General features: G+C 39.4%; 1 protein-coding gene across 3 annotated transcripts in view; it reads left to right on the top strand.

The window, feature by feature from the left end:
* Positions 1-23,590, top strand: part of CDH2 (cadherin 2) — a 117,453-nt gene that overhangs the window by 56,075 nt on the left and 37,788 nt on the right. For all 3 annotated transcript variants that reach the window (XM_075023192.1, XM_075023193.1, XM_075023194.1), the window contains exon 3: positions 22,047-22,273. In XM_075023192.1, the coding sequence (XP_074879293.1) occupies positions 22,047-22,273 (227 nt within the window). The remainder of the gene's footprint in view (positions 1-22,046; positions 22,274-23,590) is intronic.

Genomic DNA, 23,590 nt, shown 5'->3' with positions numbered 1-23,590 from the left:
TGGCCCAGTCTGGGAAAATAATACAGTTTTCAGATTTTTACTTGAAGTGCTGAATTTTTTTAAGGCAATAGTGGCAAATTTGCATTACACGAATGACTGACAAGTCAAAGACTGCATGTCAGAAAGAACGACCAAGCACTGGTCATTAGGATGCTGCAGCCATAAGTGGTCAATCCAAATTCCTTGGATTTTTGGCTTGTACCCAAGAAAAAGCTGAGATCTTGTAGATCTCGTTTGTTTCAAGTATGGACCCATGACATTACAGGCATACAAAAAAGGGACTTCTCAGCGTCAACTAGTCAAGCTTTGCGCTGTGAGTGTAAAGAGGTATAGCCAATATGTACAGCAGTATGTCCTATTCATGGCATGCCTCTGCAGGAAGATACTGCTACAAGATACTGAAACCTTAGCAGAAAAGCAAGCACCACAGACTGAGCCGTGGAAGGGTACAGTCAGCCAGTGTTCTGGATTGCGTTTGAGGTACGCTTTACGAAGGGACACGATTTCTGGATTTGTTTTTAACCTTGCTGAAATCACAGGCTTTCCAACTGCGAAGTATTCTGTCTTGATGTTTGGCCTGGTCCGGATATGCCTAATCTATGTGATGCCTGAAATGAGATTCCAAAATCCATATTGTGGTATCTATAAATAGTTTTATTTTTAGTGGTCCCAAAAACACAGCTGCTGTCAGCAATTCAGTTAATACAATACAATGTTTTGCATTTAGTGGCAAGGCAAATGAGCCAGAATTAAGAGAGATGGTGATCTTAACGCTGCTTTATTGCATAGGCAGATCTGATTTGGAAATACACCAGCAGCAGTTGATCCTGTCAGGTTTGAGAGTCTTTTGCATCATTTGACCCAGGTTTTCTGCTATTGGTAGTCGTACTTCTCGAGAGAGTAGCAATCATGTACTACAGATACATAGTTTTATGTAAAAATGTTGAGAGGTCTTCTAAAGCGTGATGGTGGTGGTGCTGATTATTCCAATAACCCTTTGTCAGGTACCTATTATCTGTCCATTTTATAACCCTTCAGGTCAGACTGGTAAGGCAAGGAGTTATAACTGATCTTTGTGTAGCTTCACTCCTTCCCTGCTTTTCAATCCACTGTACAGACAAAAGAGAGGAGCAGCATGAAAGAAGAGGAGGTTATGATGTGGAAAATTATCAATTTTTCCCTGTTCGTCTCGTCTTCACCCATCCTACTGTCAGTCAGATCTAAATGTTGATATATCATGCACAATTTTTGGTGTACTCACAGAATTTGAAAGTGGGCATATAAAAGTCAGCAGCCTGTGAAATCAGGAAATTTATAAACATTCATGCAAGCAGACGACCTGTGGCAGGGTAAGACCTTCCTTTTTTTTTTTTTTTTTTTTTTTTTTTTTTTTTGGTGAGAAATAGCTACAAACCCTGCACTCTCTTTGCAAGTAACAGTCAGTATCATGCCTGTCCTACAAGAGGTTTAGATGTGGAGACAGGGAGCCAGAACCCTTGCAGCATATATATTCAGACTTGCATTGTCACACTATCTAGCTAGACCTAAGTGTTAGCGCTTAATTCAAGGACTGATAGGTGCATGTGACAGCATGTGTCTAAAGCCAGTAGTTACTATTGTTGTCGTGGCATCCTCTGATGTAGGTCTGAATTACATTATCAATGAAAAGTACTTCAAATTGAAAAGATCCTTGTACACGATGCACATACTACAGTGTAGCACAGAAGAGGTCCATTCAAACTGAGTGCTGCTTCATGGTAATAGCCTTCGTCTCCAAGCAGGTTAAAGGGGGACAAAAATTACATGCTTGGCCTGTCTCCTCACAAAGCTAGGATATGACAGAGTTTGGTATGGAAGTTACACATTACAGAGTTACGAGAGTTACCCGGTAATTGGAATAGGAAGGATTCACTGTTCATGGCCTCTTTAAAAAATAAACTTCCATTGAAATTCTTTTTTCATTTGTATTTCAATTGCAGCGGGATAGAAGTTGCTGTTTTCATAGTTACAGCCTAAATGCCACTAGCCGTTCCTCTGCTAGCTGCTGGAAACTCTGTGGCTCTGTTACCTCCAAGTAAGTACATTGCCAGATTTCTGCCTATAGCTTGGAAGGATCCTAGCAGAATACCACTTGGTTAAGTGGAGAGAGTCCCCAGAGCAGCTCCAGGGCCCTTGCACAAACTGGGAGACACCGCTTGCTTTATTTCTCTTCGAGATCCTTAGGTGGAAGGGTTTAATGCTCCTGCAGAGCTAAACCTTCACAGTGAGCAAATGTGAGTCTCATTTGCTGGAGCTGCCATGTCGCAAGTTCCCCGGGGATAAAGGGTGCTCTGGGGCTGCATGAAATGCTGTCCAAAGCAAGTGTGGATTTCTACCTCAATGAGCTGGTCCTGCTGCCAGCATTCTCCGCATACCCGTCCCAGGGAGGCCCTCCTCCGTAAACTCCACATGAAAGAGAGCAGACTAAAAAGCCTTAGAAAGTGCATCCAGCTTTTTGTTTCCTTTGTCATCAATAGTGTGTGTTCTGGTGTCTCCAAGACAACCATGTCTAAAAGGCTGACTGCATCTTTCACTGCTGCTCTATAGTGAGCTTGCCGAGATAGGCTGTGAAGGCCAACCTCGAGCTGCTTTTTATCCATGAGTTTTCTGGGTAGTACCTAAGCACTTTACGTGCTTGCTTCGGTTTCAGTTTTATTGTAAGAATTAAGCTTTGGTTTATCAGCTTTAAAGGTATTATTTTGGGGTTGTCCCAGCTCATCTTTCTTTGAATAATTGCAGTGAGCAGTTAGGATGTTCCCAGTAACGCCTGCAACAGTGCTGGCTTTCTTCGCATTGCAGGCCCATTCTGCTTCTGATAATAGATGCCTTCCTGCCACTGAATAGAGATGTACTGAATCTTGTGTTCTGCGTGCTCTTTTGTTGGCCATGTGTGCTGCCTTCGTGGATGATTGCTGGTTTCAAATTTAAGTTTAGATAGTCAAAATACTTAAAGAGTTTTAGTATTTCTGTATAATCATCAGTTTTCAGATTTGCAAATCTGCAGAATTAGGAGGGGGGGTAGGAATCATTCATGGTACATATTCTCTGAGCAGCAACATCACAATCCTTTTCCAGTGCTCATCTGCCCCAGAACTGTGACCTCTATGTCCCCTTCTGTGTAAGGTACTTCTCCGCCACTTGCTTAGAGAAAAGTGGTGATGAAATATGGCTTCAAGGGCAGCACATGTTGTCTCCCATGAGGTCAGGGGCTTTGGGAAGTTGTTCTGTTTCCTTACTGTTGTCTAGGAGAAGCTGGATCCAAGACTGGTCTCTTTTGGCTAAAGTGAGGAGTAGTTACAGATAATGTAATTATTTGTGTTTTATAGCTGCGACAGTCAAGAACACCACCCCATCCCTGTGATGGGCCTTGTCAAGGTAGTTAGCACGGACATCTGTAGGAGTAAAGCAACTGTTTTTCCTACTGTCACTTTCAGAAACGGCTGACCCCCATATGCTGAGACAAAAGAAAAAAATAAAATTCTCTCATGGCAAATTCCAGCCTGAGTGGTTGCAATTTTATTCTATTGGCAACCTCGATGTACTGTAAAAATATGTAGTTAAACATCTAGATAGGTAACACTTATATATGTTGGGAAATCTTTATTAAGGATCTTTTGTTTATTCTCCTTGTGTTATATGCCTTCAAATCCATCTGAGATCCTGAAGATGCTGCATCCATTTAGTGTTTGTTGTAGACCATTAATTTATTTGTATGTTAGAATCCAGTATCTTAAAGGTAGAATTGATTTCTGCAAGCATTGTGTTGGTGTAGTTGAAAGGATAAGTAAGGACTTGCCTGTAGAACAGTAAGAAAGGACTGGGAATCGGACAGTATTAGTGGAGCTGTAGTCTGCAGTTGAATAAATGAAAGCAACCTGTGATGTATATGAGCAGGGCTGTAAATAACTTGGCAGAAGCATTTCCCCCTTGCTTGCATGCAGTTGTTGAGACCAGTCCTGTATTCCCCTAGCACTGTCTGTTCAGAAACATTTCTTCTGGTTTTCTACCAGAGTCTCTGCAGAGCAGCCTAATTGAGAGGCAATGGGATATACTATCAAGGAAGGGCGAGACTGGGACATGCTTCATGCTTTGTCAGCCTTGATCCCCCCCCCCCCCGCGCCACCTCCGCACCCCCCCTCTTTTTCTGTTAGCCATGAGAAATTTTAGGAAAAGGCACAGGAGCAAATCCTCCATTTGGTGGAAAGATTCCAGGCATCAGAAACCGTGTCGTATCTCCTTTTCATTTCCCTAGGATGCAGTCTTGCAGTTCTCATGCATACCAAACTCTCCCAAATCAATACCAGTGTGTAATACAGAGAGGTTTCTGGTATCTACTTGTTTCCCTTTAGTGCTCTCTTTGCAAACACAGTGACTTGACTCTGGAAAAGCTGGTCTTTCATTGTTGATGTTTCATTTCTTTGTTATCAATTTGAGATGCCTGTCCAGGAAGGTTTTTTGTTTAACTTTCAAATGCAATCATAAGTGAAAACTCTCACATTTCTCTCTTCTGGAGCGTTCTCTTCATTTTTTTTTTCCTTTCTTGCCTCATTTAAAGCAAGTATAAATAATAACAAGATCACTTTAATGCTTTCAGTCTTGGGGTTTTTTTGGAAAACAGCATGAACTCAAATTTCCAGTAGATACCATCCAACAATTTTAACACAGCAGTGCAGTAAATAATGCCTAGAAGTTTGGGGGGGGGAGAGGGTTTTTTTGTGGTGGTTTTGGGGGTTTGTTTTTGGTTTTGTTTTTTTTTTTAGGTTTTAGAGTGTTATATGGACTTGTAAGAACTTAAGGTTGATTTGATTGGACTTACTACATTAACAGGCTATGGCTGCTTGATTCAGGCTTTTCAGGTCTTGCTGAAATTCACCCTAATATTATGGCTGCCCTCCTTTAGTTGTTCAGTTGCACCGTGAATCATTTTTCATGTGTATGCAATGTTTTTAGTAAATTGACCGACTGATGTGGGCACTGAGTTACATAATGATGAAGACCTTGAAACTATAATTAGTTTTAAATCTACTGTGCTCTATCAAAATAACCTAAAATACAAAGCACTTTACTCAGAGTTATTGTTGGTAGTTGCATTTAATAATCACAATTTATAATCTGTTAAATTTTTAATCATTACAGTGTTTCGTGTTAAATGAAAATTTTTGTTTTGAAAGGTGGACTGTTCCTTACTGTAAATGGATCAGTATTAACCGGTCACTTTGTTATTCTTCAATGAATGTAATATTTTACAGTTGACTTCAGTTTTAGGAGTTTTGACAAAAATTGCACTTCTACCTAGATAAGAGCTGGGGGGAGAGGGGAGGGATAAAATGACTGTTCAAGGTTATTACTGAAATTCCCTGTAGTCACCAGCCATGTTGTAACTTCTCATTTAACGTGTGGTAGTGGTGCAGCATAAACTACATAATGGTCCATAAACAAACTTTAAAAATCTGTATTTCTGGCTTTACCATTGGTAAGGCCTGCTAGCGGGCACTGTCGCTTAACTTCTGCCAAGCTGTAAATAAAATTGTTTTTCAGCCATTTATTGCCTCCTTCAACTTGCCATGCAAATCTTAAGGATTTTTCTCATGAGGAATCTGCAGGGCATTGTGTTTTCCTGTGAAGATGAGGGCAAATTCTTGCTCAAACTGTAAACCTTTGCAAAGGCCGTTTGCTAAATATTGAGCATCAGAGGGAATTGTTTGCCTGCTTTTTGTTTGCTTTTGGACTGGCATGCTTAATACTCTTTCTGGGCATGTTAAGTGGAATAACTGGGGTAGGGGGAGAGAGAGGGGGGGAAAAGAAAAAGTGTGCCACACGTAGCGTAGCGTACCACTTGGCGAACTTGATAAAGAAACAGACCTAGGACTCGGTCTGATTTCCCTAGACACCAGTCAAGTACAAATGCTTTTATAGCTTTCACTGCCCAAGGCAATCTGGAAAGAATTACCACCCCTCCCAGTCAAAAGCCACTTGCGCAGTAAACAAAACAGTCACTAAACAATTTGCTGCCCTTGATATTTTGCTGACCTGCGTGACCCCTTGTCCTGCCTGCATGGCAAAGCTGCCCCTGCAGCAGTGTCGCTGGAAAACTCAGGGCTACAGCATTTCTGTGTTGTTTGATGTTGTATTCTCGAGCTGTGTGTTTGTGTGTCAGAGCATAAATTCCTCGTTTGAGGAGAGGCCGAGGTGGCTCCCCTTGTCTGGAAAGACAGAGGTCTGTAGCAGTTACAGGAGGAGTAGAAACAGCTTGCGGTCGGGCTCAGAAGGGGCTTGCCCCGTGCTGTGTGAAACTGCCCGGCTCAGCCCTGGCAGCCGTAGCGGTGGATCCTCCTCACCTCATCTCTCCACCTCTGCTTTGCTTCTGCAGGGAAACTCCTCCTGTTTGACCAGGGAGGGATGTTCTTCAGGGTCACCCAGTAGAGCAGTATTAATGGAGGCAGCGGTACACGTTATGCCCCATGCCCCGCCTCCTTTACTGAGCAGTTTTTATTTACCTTAGACTATGCTTTGTAGCAGATGCATTTGAAGCCCCCAAGAAGTTTGTTGTTTGTTTTTCTTTGAATTTGTCACTCAAGGTAGGGAAAAGAAATAATCAAAACATTACTACATGTGCACGATGTTTACGAGCAGATGAGAAATGTAGACTTGGCTATCGGTCCAGTAAATGTACGGAAGTACTATGTCAGGAAACATAAATACACCTTTTAAAAACTTGGTAAATTTAATTTCAGAAAGCAGCAATATTTTACAGCACAGCATTAAACATTATCAAAACTGTGTTTAGTTTTGATGAGCCAGTCCTCTAATTCAAAGTTTATATACATTTGTTGACTAGGCCTTCTACATGTATTTCAAGCTTGGATGAAAAAAGTAAAGGACAAAGCCTTCTGGTATTGGATGACCACAACCAAGAAAAGTATCAAATATTATTAATAAATATTTTTAAAATAAAAACTTCTACCTTACTGAAAAGACATTTAGGGAAGGATGGATCCTTTCCATTTTCATCTAGAGAAATGACATAGCTTTTTTTGTTCTTAAACATTCAGTTTTCCCTTCAGGTCAGCGAGCACCACAGGCTCAACTATGCTTTTGACCTGATTAGGCCACAAAGAGAGAATGGTCCTATTTGATAAGAGAGGAAACATTTACATGAATCATACCTTTTTTTTTCTTTTTTTTTTTAACATATGATGACAAAGATTTCTATACATAGTTTTAAGTGGTGACAGGTTTTCAGGACAGTGTTTTGAGAGTGGTGTTTTAGTTTACCTCATTCCTTTTTTTTTGATTACTCAGTATTACTTTTGAATTTTTCTTTACAGACCTTTATGCTATTTCTGATTCCTTTGTGGAAGTCTTCTGAATTTAGGTCTTGCCTGTTTGTTAGAATGGCTTTAAGAATTGTTTCTGAATCTTCTATAAAGACAGCATGAGTTCACTGTTCATCCATCGTTAGGTCAGAGCATCTCTAGTTGTGATGGGGAGAAGGCATTTGACGGAATAGTGAAAAGAAGTGATGTGTCCCATGTTGTTGTTTCCTGAAATACCGTGCAGTAAGCCATCCCAGGTGAGGGACATCCATTTCCTAAGGCATTGATCTTTGTCTTGGTTCTGCTACCCTGCATGAAGATTTTGGCAAGACCGTTGTGTATGTTACCTTAGGAGCTGAGACTTTTTTATTCTATCCCCATCTTTCCCATTTTGGAGAATGATAGAAGAGACCTCACTGGCACCTAAGAGACAAGGACCTACGTAGCAATAGTGTTAGCCTGAGCAACATGGACACATTTGCCTTGTGAAACCAGGACAACATTTTATGGCAAACACCACTTGGAGATGTCTAGTTGAAAAATACAAAGGCAGAGAATTGGGTTCTGTCATATGCAGAAGGCAGGTTAAGAAAAGACATGGTGGAGACAAGGCGTATTAAGGAAAGGGAGATTAATTAATACTAAAACAAGTTAACATTGTGATACTTGGCAAAAGAGCAGAAATCTAATGGATCTGAAGGTAAGCTAAAGTAAAAAAAAACGCTATGCATCTGTACATGACAGTTGAATGTGATTTGTAAATAGATTGAATGCAGTTACTGATTTTTATCCTGAGGGCTTTTTGAGTACCACAGATAAATCACAGTTGCATAACTAAAATATCAGATATCTCAAGCTAGTCTGTTTCATTGGTCCTCAAAGAAAAAGCTGAATTGTAGTATTGGACACATCCAGCAACAAAGGAGTTAAAGAAAAAGCACGTAGATTAGTGATACCAATTTTCTTGGAAATCCGTAAGTTATGTCTGTAATAGGCAAAATGCCAACAGTTGCACATTAAAAGTGACATGTCTGCATTTAAAAAAAAAAAAAAAGCACTACAGTGAACTTTATCAAAATGTTAACTTCTAATAAAGAACAGCAGCCACATTGTGCGCTTGTGAGCCAAAAAGTCTTGCTAATTTTACCCAAATGCCTTTCTGCATACCACTTTACCATATGCAATTCATTTGTGGCATCACTTCTATGTTCTTTGGTAATTTTTCTGATTTATGACATTACTAAGCAGGAATCTGTTAAGACCTTTGCATGCATATTATTATTTTATGACATCATAGTCTGTTGTCTTTTGTAACATCCTTAAGCTATGTACACAGTCTTACAACGTTTATTGAAAAATGGACATGACTTCTAAATGGACTTCAATTTTCAGTGGCTCTTTGGCAGCATATCAAAGCAAAGTAATAATGTCTCGATGCCAGTATTTTAAAATGTAGCTCAGATGTTTAGTGTAAGGTCAGATCCGTTCCATTTCAGCTGCTGCTTCCTCTTGCTGGTGGAGAGGCTGCGTTTAGTTTGCAAAAATCCCTTTCTGATTGGAAGGTGAGCTTTAGGTACCACGATCTGAGCCCTAAGAAATAAATCAAAATAACACATCACTCATTTACCGTAGGTATTGCCCAACTTAGTAAGAGTTATTCCAGACTCGGAGCTCTCGGCTGAGACAGGTGCTCGAATTGATTATATTGCTTGCTAACCTGATTACCTTGTCAAAGTGTTATGCACGAGTCATGTGGACTCTCTCCACTGGGCAGGAAGGTCTGCAGTACTGTCCCTGTGAGCAGCCTGTCCAAACAAAGCTGAAGATGTGTGACGCCACATGTTCTGGACGGTGCCTTTCAGCCAACTGCTGAGCCTGTGTTTGCAGGCTCTCGGGCTGTACTCACTGGGGAGCCTCCTCTGAGGGTAACTGAATTCCTCACCTTTAATGTAAAATGAGGTAGGGTGGCATGGCTGTGGGTCCATTCTCCAATTACAATGTGCACATTTTAATAGAAAATAGATTGTAGTGGAGAACACCTGCATTCAAGTTACTTGAAATGAATAGAAAACATTGAGCCCTGGCTTTCTTTTGGTTTGATTTTTCAGGGGCAGGGTGTGTTAGGGGGGTTTTTTTGTGGCTTTTTTTGTGTTGGGTTGGTTGGCTTGGTTTGGGGTTTTGTTTGTGGTTTTTGGGGGTGGGATTTTTGGTTTGGGTTTTTTGTGGTGTTGTTTTGGTTTTTTTGAACTTCCTAGAACACAGCTGTAAACCCTAGCTAAATAGATCCTAAACATCGTTGCAGAGTTTGACTCTAGTCCTTGCCTACAGGATGTAGACTGGCCAGACCTGCATGCAGATGGCTGTCAGCTCCCTCAGACATCGGTGGGAGGAGAGGGTGGTTTTAGCTGCTGCTGATGAACATCAGACTCCCAACATCTGATGACAGGTTGCTATTTCACGCTCTACAGTTTTGTTTCAACAGAAATTCACTGTGTTGTCTCACTGAATGACTTCGTCTTCTCTCGATAGGTGAAACTTTCATTTATGACCAAAAGCATTTTCATATGCATACAAAGACATGTCTGAGATTTATTGGAGAGGAACTGCACATCATGCACCTGGAAAAGAAATAATTTTGCCATGAGTAACTTTCACAATCATTTAGATAGATCATGAATCTGCTTGTGTTAGCTATCGAAGTACAGCATTTTGGTGATCTTTGTACAAAATGTTCATGATAATGCTTATCCTAAGGAAAAATATCTCTGCATCAGCGGTCATTACTGTAGGACACGCTGGGTAGTATTTTCTGAAGTACAGAGCAAGTGTAGTGTGACTTTCTTTATTCCCTTTGCAAACAAGCATTGTTTTGGGGGAGAGTAAGTGAAAAGAGATGTTTGTTCTCATGAGTGAATGCCACAGGTGTCTTTCTGGGGAATTCAAACGTTTGAGGAAAATGGAGAGGAATACAGATGGCAGTTGAAATAAACATTTCAACATTTCAATGGCTATTACAATGGGGCTTTTCCGCTCAGATTCCTTTTCGAAACAAGTATTCAGTATTTTGGTAAGCAAAGCAAGAAATGCCTTCCTATTGGAAGAAGACACTAGTTGGGTTTCTAAAGGCAAATTTAGTTTCATTTTTATGATGCATTGACTCAGCAAGTTACCACTGAATGTTTCCATTATCTAGCTGCTCAGACAGTGTTTGATTCATGTAAATTGTTAGAAGTTACTATTATCTTTATCTAGTACCTAGGCCTCTCAGTCAAGGATCAGTCCCATTATGCTGACTGATGTAGGAATAATCCCCAGACACTTTGCAGTCTGGGCATTTGGAGGGTGATACTGCCTAATCTTTACTAAGAAATTTAGGATGTCATGACTAATACTTGAAAAATCAAGACTGCATAGAGTACAATACCTCACTGCTTCTCAGCAAAATAGTCTTGACTCAGACAGTAATAGGTTAATTGCCACATCCAGAAATGAATCCTAATGATTCCCTTTAGGAGCCATTACCACATGTAGGGTTTTCATTGCAATATTTATAACTGTAATCTTTGGTCTTGAAGCTCATGTAACTGTTCAAACCAGCAAAAGGGTTCAGAAAGGTAATAATCGTGCTCCTGTCCTTAGGCTTTGCTCTAAGTAGAATTTTCAGTTTGAGTTCAATCAGTCAAGACCCTGCCATTTTCAGGCATTATTCCAATCTAACACAATTTGAATGTCAAGTGTCTTGTGTTTTGCGCTCACAAGGCCCGCAGGAAAGTCTAGACACAAAATATATGCTGAATTTATCATAGGAAGCTTATCTTCAAATATATCAAAAGATCTGTTCTTTTTCTTTTCTGTTCTTCTGTGGCTGGACTGAATCATGATTGTTAAATGAGAGTCTGTTCATCCAGGTCTGTCTCTGTTCCCACCTGGAATAAATTGCATAAATTTGCACAGTGTTGTCTTGGCATAGGATCCTAAAGTATGTCTTAATTTTGTGGTGGCTGTATTGAAAGTTGCCTCTTAAATGAAGTCTGTCCGTATCCCTCTCATTTGTCTGCATATTGTATCCGAGGATTATTCTTTTTATTCCTTCGTGTATTAACCCAGGTACCATGTTGTGCTGCTGTCATGCTTGTCTGCGTTTTGTGAAGAAAACAGTTTTTATGAGTGTTTTTTTCCTAGCATAACAACTTTTTTTTTTCCCTGTCAATTATATTACTGTCAATTTGAATTTAAGTGGATTATTTGAGCCTCGTAATTTTGTAATCCCTAGACAAGATACAGAAGGAATGGTAAATGCTCTTGAAGGAAAGTAGCATCACTTGAACTTTGACTTAAACTGTGTCAGCTGTACACAGGAGACTTCATGTTGGTCATTTTAAAGAGTTTGCACTAAATAGTGCAGTCAGACATGAAGCGATGATACTACTTCTGCTTGCAGCTAGTGTTTCTCTAACTTATCTAGAGCCAGGTAGACCTTACATGAAATAAAATAGTAATTTGAAAAGACTCGAGTCTGAGGTCCTGAGTCCATAGCTCAGACTCAAAGAAGCCAATTTTCTCATTCTCTTTATTTTTTCCTTTTGTGCTGTCAAGATTTGGTAACATTGCAAATGATGGACGGTTTTCATCTCATTGAGAATATGGTTTAGGCAATCAACCAAGAAGATAAAAGTAATTAATAATCATCCGTAAGCATTCACTAAGTGCCAGCCACAAAAAAGTATTCCAGTGCTGGGTTTTTTTTTTTCTGATCATTGTACTTATTTTAGCTCAAGAGGAAAAACATGTAGAATATGTACTAATTACTCTTTGTTGCTATGTGTAGGACTGAATACAACTTTAAGGTTTCAGTATGGTGTTGCAATGTTTTAGGTGAACTTAGATGGTCAGCAGTGTCAAATGATTCCCTATATATTTCTAATTCATTTAAACAGGATGGCTAATACCAGTGGTCCTTTGTGTATTTTTAAGGTTTCTACACACATTTATTGCATCTGAGGGGAATGTGAGGTGTGTTCGGAGAGATGCTGTAACAATCTACTGAATGAACCCAGGTGATAAAGGTACCTTCAAATATATGAAATTAGGCATTTCTCCCTCTTTAATGATTGATTAATTAATTAATGATTAATTAGTATGTCATCTTTGCCATTTTAAATGATGAAAGCAATACGTAGAGGGAGAGAACACCCATTTAGATGTTACTTTCACCCACAGGTACTGCCTTATAATGAGATAGACCTATTGCCCTAGCTTTTTGAGTTCTCTGCTTTGTTATGGGAAGTACTACTGTTGCCTGGCTGTGAAATAGACTGTACTAGCCTGCACCAGTCACCAGGTGCTTTTTGATTTTTTTAAGGTCAGATATCTGTGTATAATAATAACAATAATAATAAAAACCTGAGGTCTGACTAGATAACATTAAGCTGCCATGGCAACTAGTTTTTGCCTGAGGCCTACTGGACATGATCCAGTGATAGTATAATCCCTAGGATTTATGATTTTTTATTGCTGTCTAACACATCAGTGTAAATACTGCTAGGCTGTCTCTGCTCTTCTTCTACCCCGTTCAGCAACTGTGAGGTTTCCTGCCCTTTTTTTGATACAAAAGCAGTTTTCAAGCAGATAGGATATTTTTTTCACCATTATGCCTTTGCTAAGGTAATGAGCACCCCTGTGTTACAGGGTGGCTCTGCTTTGAGATCGGCTGTGCCCGCCGTTTTCCACAGGGACACTGGTGCGGTTGTGTCTGTGTGTCGATGTCCAGCTCTGCTGGCTGGGAGGTTCTCCAGGTTCCTGCCGGAGATAACAGAATTCATCTTGTAGGAAAGATGTGGCACACAGAGCTGCCACGGTAACTTGAGGATGATAGAGGACCTTCTAACAATCATTAAAAATAAGTGCAGGTTTGGAAAATTAGACCAATAGTGTGCCCAGAGGAATGACCTGTGGGGGAGTGGCAAACACCACCAGAGCATTGGACAACCAGAGAAAGGAAGGGAGGAGAGGAGAGAGGAAAAGCAGTGCTGATGTTCGTGGAGGGTCATCTCACTCCAATGGGCTCTGGTTTGTTGAAGAGCAACTTCAGGGAAAACTGTCCCCTTTCCCCTTGCTGCATCCGTAGCCACCTGTGAGGGACTACAAAACGTGCTCCCAAGCGATAGGTGATATCCTGGGGTATGCAGCAGAATACAGAACTTTAAATGGTCCCGCATGTGTTTCAAGACACCTTTTTTAAAATGGGAAGCAGGAGTGTTGGCAGGATCGCTGCCATTTTGTCAGAGCTGGGAATTTTTGTTTGTTGCAATGCAGTGCAAATACAACACTTGCTTCTGCCTGAGTAGTCCTGTAATTTAAGGAGAAAAATCCCTAATTTTATTTTATTTCTTTTCATAGTAACAAGTGACATATAGCCTAAACGTGATATATGCATGTTTCTCCCCTATGTTCTGTTGTTGCTCCTAAACCCCTTTTAGTGTGGGGGCTTAAGCCACCATGGAATACTGCTGAGCGGGTGAATTGGTGAAACAGATCATCAGCTCATTTGAAAGTACGTGCCCCTTTGATATTTCAGCAAGTCCTGGCTCTTTACAGAAACTCCAGGAGCCTGCATTTTTATTTATTTAGTTAATTAGTTTATTTTTTTAAAGACAGCCCTCCAGTGACGGGCTCTTTCTGCCTAGGTGTACTTGAAGCCTGAGCTGCAGCCTGGGTTGTCAGCCTGAAATTTATAATGCTTTGGCACCTCTACACATGTGTCAGGAGCACAGTTGAAAGAGGGGGCAGGAAAAATGGGAGCATCAGGGAGCATTTTTAAAGTAAGTTTAAAAAAATCTAGAAAACAGAACACCTAGAGAGAGGGGGAGGAGGAAGAATAAAGAAGAAAGAAAGATGAGCTAGAAAAAGAGTGTGAAACCTGAAGCCTAAAAGGACTTTGGGCCAGGAACAGTTAGCAAAGAGAACATATAAAAGCATCTATTCTCTGTTCTCACTCTCCTTATTGCTAACAAGGGGGGGGGACGGGACACAACAAAATAAAAAAAAGAATAAGCTAACTTTTTTTTAGCATTTTCTAAAGATAGACTAAAAGGCAAAGCTATTTATCTAGTTTTTACTAGATATTTAAGTCATTACTGTAGCAATAAAACTGCCCTTTAATTGCTGTACCATAATTGTAGGTATTTGTTTCTTACACCGCTTAAGGTCACAGAAAAATGAATAGAGGTAAAAATAGGTTTGTGTTAAGCGCCTGAATTTTGAAACTGTTTTCTGTTAGCTATCAGCAGAGACAGTACTTTCCCTTTAGTCTCCTGGTTCAACTGTTCCACAGATATATTTTTTAATTACCAAATTGGATTTTAGCAGGTGTAGTCAGTTGATGCATTATGGGTATAAGAGATTAGTGTTTAATCCTTCTTTTTATTACTGTGTAGAATGCTATACTTGGGAGAGTATTAAAGGTGCATTGCGTACTCCAGAGTACAGAAATGACATTTATTACCGAGTTTTCTTTCAGCTAGCATCATTTAGAAAAAAAACCTGGCGCAGAAGTCTGCAGGGGCCTATAGGCTCAGCTATAGTGAAACTACCTTAAACAATACAGAACAGAGGAAAAGGGGAAGAAACCTTTTTGTGTTTTAAAAGCAGTTGTTGAAATATAAGTATTTCCCCTTCTCGAAGATGCTTATTCTCTTTTTCTGCATTTTATTTTTTCTAAAATAAAGACAAAAGGGGTGTCAAAGCGCAGAAGATCTTTGTGTCAGTGAGTGGTAGAGGCAAGGACTGAAAAGGATCAGTGAATCAGATATAATTTGGACTCTGTTTGAGATACCAGTCCTGTGTTTTGCTGATGTCTGGTATTCCTGTTCTGAAAAGCTGCAGAGGCATTTCTATCGAATAGAAAGAACATTATCCCCATTTTCATTCTGGCATGCCTGTTACGACTTTGTTCTGTAAACAAAGAGGATTATGGGAACTGGAAACTAGATGGCATTTTATTAAAGAACTGTGCGAGTCTTTCACTGTGAATGCAAGAATTGGACAGTCTGGTGATAGCTACCTGTGAAAGAAAATACTTGAAAAATAGACCTTAGTGTTTGAGTTAGTAGTGTTTTTGAGGAGGCAGTCCTCTAATGTAGGACAGAGTATGTTCTGGGCTTTAATATTTCCCAGTTGCACCCTGCAACAAAATACTTGAAAAAATATCAAAATGCAATTGCACAAATTAAGAATGAAAAATATATGCTGCAGAAATAGGGAGAGGGAGGTCCACATCCACTGTCCTTCTGTTGTGTAGGCTGCCAGACTGCTTTGAAAGTAAGTTATTTTAGGAAATGTGCGTATTTGTCTGTCTAGAACTAGCAGTCTGCGGAGTGGGGCAGGAAAGAGAATTGCACTGAGTGAACGTTAGTTGCAGTAACTAGCACAAATTATTTTTACCAGTGTATCATACAACTTTTCGTATAACTTCATAGCTTTACTGCAGTAGACTACTCACTTAGCATCTTAGTTCCACAGAGTAAAGGTTTTTTACTAGGTTTTACCTAATTCCTGCTGCAGATAACTCTGGAACTGTTTACTTAATGAAATAAGTATACAGTATGAATTAAACCACAACTCTTTCAAATCACTTTTCCTTTTAATTATTGTTTTCCTAACTGAATAGGCATATGATTAAACAAACAGCACAGCATGGAAATGTGAAAAGTTAAGCTGCTATGAGTCAGATCACAAAACACCTAAAGTTGGTAAATAGCTTGAATGTATCCCCAGTTTTATCTCAGCTGACACTTTCTGGTGTGACACCTTTTTTTCCCATCTTGCGAGCTTCAGAGCCTGGTTTTCACTTGGTACCAGGCCGTAAAGCTTGTGAAGTCAAGTGAAAATAGGAATTAGAATCAAATGGCCATATTTGGCCCTTAGCAAGTGGCAAAACTCCAGTTGGTTTCCTGTGACCCGCTGAAGTAGCCTTCTACTTGGTGTGGGCTGGCGTGGTGGAACGCAGTGCTCAGCACAAAGGCAGAGGTTTTCAAAAGCAATTACTGAATTAGCAGGCTTGCCTTTCAGAAAGTGGTAAGCAGCTGCCTTTTGACAGCCAGGCTTTCTTTTAAATTGTCGTAGGTTGGTTACTCCAGAAAGGCTCAAAAAGAGTAGTGCTTTGAGATTTTTCTGGATGGTCTGGAGTATGGGATAAACTACAGAGCATGAATATAAAAGTAGAAAAGAAAAAGGGGATTTGAAAAAAGGCTAGAAGAACCTATTAGAAACAACACTGATGTATTGAAGTATCTCTAAAGGATATAATGACAAATTGAATTATAATATAGGTAGGAAAATGTCTAAAAATAACCTGATTATATTCCGTATTTATTTTGCATCAGCAATTTCTGTAGCTAATTTTCTCAGCTTACAAGTGAGAACAAGACATTTTCCTGGCTGCTGTAGACCACTCATGTATCAAAAAATCAAAAAATAAATAATGTTTTTGAGCTGGGCTCGGGAAGTTCTAAAATCAGACCCACTTTAAAAGTGCTGCTGGTGATGGAAAAGGCAAGTTAGAATGTAGTTCAGTTCTTTGTGGTTATAATGGTCTACCATGATGTCAGAAACCCATTTCTCTTGAAGGTTATCTATAATTGTAGTAAAGGATGTCTCATGGGCATTTCACATGCCACTCCAACAAGCTATGAGCTGAAATATGAGCATGTGAACTCTGTTAGTAGGACTAACAGGTCACCTTACAGACACAGAAGTAATCAGTCTGAATAAAATGAATAATTTATAAAGTAGTTAATTTTATGTGTTTTAGTGTAGTTTTCTCCAGTTTCTCTCTCTGAAAAGTAGGAAGACTTGTTAAATAGAGTGTTCTTGGAGAAGGTAGTGTTCAGATATTAAGGATGCAGATAGCTAGACAGTTCAAGCAGAATGTTTCCATGTAATTTCTCATTCTGTCAAAGGTAAAAGTGGTATGTGGCAGGTAGTTGTATGTAAGCTACTTTCTTATTCCATTTATTTTATCTGCTAGAGAGTGATCCTGAGTGGATTAAATATACCTCGGTTTTCCATTTTATGATACACACTCTAAACTGTATTGCTGGAATGCATATGTTGTTAGCACTTGGAATTTGTTGCGGTTTCTGTAATGTCCTCTAAGTGAGCTTTCGCCTTGAGGTTGGTGCTTAGGCATTGAGAATAGCATTCAAGAGGAGTAATACTGTTCCAGCAAATTTACAGAAGGAAACACACTTTTTTGTTTGTTTGTATGCATGTGGAAGTTATCTACAAGTGAATTGGGATATTTTCAAAGTGCAAAACTTCACGTGACAAACTCAATGCAACTGTCTTGGGATCAAAGCAAGTAATGAAAATTCTGTATTAATATTCTATATTGTACATGAGTATGTTCATGAAAAATTGATGTTAATAATATAGCCCATTATATCATTCTGTGCTCAGTCCTTGGGGTCAAGTAATTCTGATGTTATTTGCCTAAGACAAAAAGAGCAGAAGCAGGTTGTCAAAGAGTGCAAACCAACGTGAGTAGCTGAAAAAGGGTTTTTATTGTCTGAGAAATGGTTCTAGTTAATTGAAGATTACTAGTAAGGTACATGAGGTTAGACATGTATTTTATAGACACTATGAATCATTCATCTCATTAGACCGAGTATGAGTGGTGTAGCTCTCTAGTGCACTTTAAATGAATTTGCATGTTTAGTTCTTAACATTTTGTACACTACACATGTATGCATATGTTGTAATTACTCCCATGCAAGAGTGTTAACTTGAAAGCTTGCTCTACCACAGAGCTGTAGATTTTCATTTTAGAATGTTGTAGTCACACAAGTCCTTTTTGTTCCTTTTTAATAGATTATACTTGTCTTGGTTTTGGGACAAGAAAAGACTCCCAAATTAGGATACTAATGGTCTTTTGTCTTGGGGTCTAATGTTTAATAATAATAATAATATACTAATACTAATTACAACTTTTCTTCTGTTTTAAAGACCCTGTTTCTGTAAATCTTTGTGCATGGCCTTATTTTGAGCATGTGAACTGATTGCATTTACTCCCGTGCTGCATATTACTGCATTGATATGACCAAAGCTCTTCTCTTTATAGAGAATTTAGTTCTATTTCAGATTGTGATTGAATACTTCCTGGTGCTTTCAAATAATATACTTTTAAAAAGCAGATACTTTTCAGAAGATGTGCAAGATACTTAAAAGAGAAATACTTAAAAATCTGTGAGCCGTTTTTACAGATTGTGAGATATATCTGATCATTTATGCAGCGAGTGTTATTAAAAAGCAGTAAAATCAGATACTTGATTACTCTTTTTACTGCATATAAAGTGACTAAGATGCTGCATAGTATATCTAGGGGGGGGTTAATGAAAAGAATCCATATGATTGATCTGTCAACATAAAGTGACTTTTGGAAAGCATGCCTCCCTTTTGTGTGGTTGTTAGAAAGAACATGGTTGGTATAAACAATGAAAAAAATTCTCAGTGAAAAAAAAATTCCCTGTAGCATTTTTTCAAAAACCTTCACCCAAAAACCTACAGTTGGAAATCAGTCTTTGTTCATACCAGTTGAACTCTGAAAAATGAAGCAAAGTGATCTAAATCGAATTTACAAGACTGATAACCATGCAACTGGGGGGAGAGTAGCTACTGCACAACCTGTACTCTGTCAAGGGAATTTAATTATAGATGGTTATACTTGAGTATAATTTGCTAATGTGTGCTCCTTGCAAAGGGAGAATAATTCTTACAATGCATTGACAATTTTATACGTTTTTACCAGGATACTGTCAAAGGAAAGGGATTTTCATTGAATTTCGTAATACGCAGTTGCCTGGAGGAGGAATATCAATGAAGTGGCTAGCAGCGTGTTTTTTTCTTGGGTTTTTTGGCTACTGGAGTCTGTGTGTAAGAAGATGGAGGGAAAGAAATCCTCTTCTTTATAAATTTGAATATATAAAAAATGAATATATTATGTTCCTGGGCAATAGTTGGGAAATATTTTTTTTATAAAATATTGTGATATCTTCATCTTTTGGACCACAATGACTATAATACTCATTTTAAATTTCACCTTTTTGAAAAACAGTAATGATCAAATTATAGACTAATATTCATTCTCATTCCCACTCCCTGCTTTTCAGAAGTAAGTCCGGGAAGAGCCAGAGGTGAATCTGGCTCGCTCTTTGTCCTTTTGGTCAAGACACTCTTTTGAAGAGCAGATTTTGAGAGCAACTATAGCTCAGATGAGAGGTCAGCAGAGGCACAGAGCTATGGGTTATATTGCAGGCTGGTTTTTTTCCTTAGTCTCTTAGTGTGAACTGTTTCTAACTGAGAGTTTTGTTTGTGAACAGAGATGACACTTGGAGGCGGCCCAGCTTTCTCCATGCCTGGGGTATGGGCAGTCCGTGCCTTCAAACCGAAGTACGAGCAGCACTGTTTGGTAGTCCAGTCATTAAGTTCTTAAATCGTTAGGTGTAGTGACTTTTGAGTAAGCTCTTCTTGGACACCTCTTTATTTTTGAGCTAAACAATACAGAATATCTGGCTCTGAAGGTTGGATAATCAGAATTGCAGAATTAGGACTGTGGTAATGATTTCTGTGTACTGGTATAGTTGTTTTAACTGGTAGTTTTATATCCTTGGCTTAGAATCGTGCTTTTTCTTGGTTGGCTGTTGCATTTCAGCATACTGTCGTGGTAAGCTGACTCAAGCTGCAAGGCTCGCTGTTGAAAAGAGTGGGAGATCAATGAGATGGTCAACATCTGGGAGCTGGACATTCTGCCTGTTAATTTTCTCCTCCCATGTGAACAGCAAACCAGAGATTCTGTCACCTTCAAATCTTGCAGACCTGTAGTCTGTAGATCCATAGTAAAGGAAGTCAGTTGTACTTTATGGAGCAGGTAGGATGGACTGGAGGAGCAATAGGGATTGCCTGGAGAGCAATATATAGAAAACTTACGCAAGAGGCTGAGTATTTATCAGCATTTCAGTGAAGTACTCTCACTGCTAATGAGGAAGACCTGAGGCAACATCTACAAAGAGGACCACCGGAGGAGCCCTAGTGGTGCGGCTTCAGCCTTTTACCCAGGCAGATTGGTTCTTCCTGGCTTCGGGGCTTTGTGGACATGGCAAGCTCTTCTCCCTGAGGTGAGGCTGGCGTTTCACAGAGGGAGACCTTCCACCTCTGCAAGCCATCTGGAAAGAGCAGTATGCCTGTCCAGCCCAGCAAGATCAGTATTAAGAAGGTTGACGTTTCCTCATTTATGTAGAGGAGTGCTGTGCTTTGTCTCATTTTTGTACATGATGGACCCTTTTAAAGTACAGTCTTTTCTGCCTAGAGAGGGCAAGTGCGAGATTCTAGATAACTGAAAGGGTGCAGTAAGGAAACAAATTTTATATGTCATCTGAACATCAGCTCGGTCCTTGAAGTTCAAATATAAAAAGGTACAATTCTTCTCAGTACCTTCCTGGAAACAGTGCATTACAGAAGAAAGCATATGATACATGATATTTAGCAGTGATTTTTCTTGAGAAGGACCTTTAGGTTTTGAAGCTAAGTAGTTTGTGCATGGTTTAGCACAATATAAAAAGTCCAATAACTGAAATGAGGCATAAAGCCTCATTTCGTCTTCATCTTCACTATGTGCGTTTCAGCACAACCTTCATAATGATGTTTTGCACTTCTATTGCCCATACAATCAAAATACTTCATAATCCTTTGGAAACATTAAAGAACGATCATTGGTTATAAAAGCACACTTTCATGTTTTTTACTCACTATTATTTGCAGTAACCCAGAAGATAAGTGGTAGTGAAAGCAATCGGGTAAAGAAAGCAGCAACCTGTTATCAGTTCTGGTTTGTGCACTTCACATTGTTATCTATACAATAGGTTTTACTGACTTCTTGTTCCAATGTGCATCTTTCAGACAAGACGGAAGGAAGGAGGGAGGAATTAAACAGGAATGGGTAGCTTCTAAGTAGATGAATGGATATGTGTGGTACATGAAATAGCTTTAAATAAAAGAAAAAGTGACCTCTCTAATTTTCTCCATGAGGTAAGTATTTACTGCTGCCTCCATCTGGTAGATGAGGGATGAGGAAACTCAGGCCCAGAGCTCATAAGTGACCTACCTGAGATGATACAGGTGAATCACTGGCTGAGCTGGGCACGGAAGTTAATCTCTCAATGGACTTCTGGGTTTCTGCCTTACCCCCGTTGGCAGAGAAGGCATTGGAAGCACAGTTGTGTTTGTGATTATGGTTGCAGCATAATTAAATTTGTTGAGGTTTTTTAATGAATTTACTTGGCTGGATCTTTGTGAGGCTTGAGGTGCAAATCCCTGCAGCCGTTCCACTGGAAACCAACTGCAATGTAGCGTAGGATGTGGGACAAAATGGTTTTCTTGCTGGAGGGGCGGGTCTTTGGGAGGGAGGTGGTCTATCTAGGGTTAAAATCTCTGCCTAGCAGTCTACAGAAGGATATCACCATTATGTGGGCTGACCCCTAAAGTACAAGTCTTAACTCATAATTGCATGTGATAGTAGTAGCAACAAGTTAAGTCTTTCTGCCTTCGAGTATTTGTTCTTAATGCATTTTATGTCACACTGAGTTCAAGTGGGCTGCTTTTTCATTTTTTGATCTTCATTTTGTGTCTGTTTTACAGTGAGGTTTCGAAGCTGTGATGGAAACAAAAAAATACACTTTGGAAGCAGTGAGCCAGAAGATTTCAGAGTAGGTGAAGATGGTGTGGTCTATGCAGAGCGAAGCTTTCAGCTTTCAGCGGAGCCCACAGAGTTTGTCGTGTCTGCTCAAGACAAGGAAACCCAGGAAGAATGGCAAATGAGAGTGAAGCTAACCCCTGAACCAGCCTTCGCAGGGGCTTCAGAAAAGGTAAAACAACTAATGCAGGCTGTATAAATGTATCTCCACAAACAGGCCTAAAAATAGGGATTTGATTCTGTCTGTCATGCACCTCTCCATGAGGCAGTTTATTAATGGACACCTAGTACATGCAAGGCTGGAGCTTTAGAAAGAACTTTTCTGTAGTCTGTTATTCTGTAGCTTTGCTAAGGCATGGAAAGACATGCCTGTTTAAGTGTATAGGATTCATTTATGTTTGAGCTTTTTGTTTGTATAGTTTGAGACTTATACCTGAATTTAAGTTGGACATGGTCATTTCTTTATTTCAAGTTGCTTGAAACTATTACACTATTTATTCAAGCGGTTAAATATAACCACAATATAAACAAATCTGTGCTAGAATGCATCAGTCACGTTTATTGGATGGGAGCTGTAGATTTACAGCAGTAGTAGGAAAGCATTTCTGGCAGGGAATATTGGATATGTCTGGTCCCTTCATAATCAAATTGGAGATGGTAAATTATTCATGATTCCAGCACTACTTGGTAAGGGAGATAGTCTCCCTCTGCTGGAAGTTGCCATAGGATGAACCATGTACTATAACAAAAATCAGACTTAGCAATATACAAATAACAATGCATTTACTTTAGGAAAACAGTATTAGGTCTACTACCTTTTTCTGTTACATTACATGCTGCCTGCTGTTTCTTACCTTCTCTTATAAAGTGCTTAGTTTACAAATAAAGAACAAAATTTATTCATAAATTAACATACCTGTAATGGGTACACATTAAAAATTCAAGCATAATGTCAAAATAGACAGTGTGGTTATGCAAGACATTTTTCCTGAGAACACACTGGAGACCAAAGCTGTGTAATCTTCAGGTTTTTGTTTGCTTACTTCTAAATCTGCTAAGGCATGTTTTTAACACAGGAAATATTGTCATTTTGTCTCTAAAAGTCTAGTAAAAGAGCAGATGCTTAGATATGCCAGGGCATGCCCTGTTCTTTCCAAAGATCCAGCTCAGGCATCCTTACCATCAGCGGAAAATAAAGTAGTGGAATCTGGCCGTCAATTGGGCATCTGGTTTTACTCTGTGGCATATTTGATTAGATTTACAAAAAAAAAAAAGTTTTTCTTTCAAAAGATTTGGAAAATGTTTTTGTTGCCCTATCTCCACCCTTAAGCAAGCTAGCATGGCTATATGTGTGCTGGCATCCAAAGGATGAAATGACTGCGGATATAGAAGGGAATAGGAAGGGAATGTTGACACCCAGCAGAGATTAATGCCCAATGTGTAAAGTGGGTCATCTACTGCATCCATCATGGCTGACATAGGTTTAAAA

Source organism: Buteo buteo, chromosome 3, assembly GCF_964188355.1.
Source record: "Buteo buteo chromosome 3, bButBut1.hap1.1, whole genome shotgun sequence".
NCBI classification, from domain to species: Eukaryota; Metazoa; Chordata; class Aves; order Accipitriformes; family Accipitridae; genus Buteo; species Buteo buteo.
Note: the sequence above shows the minus strand (reverse complement) of the source record. Positions and strands in the feature narration are given on the sequence as shown.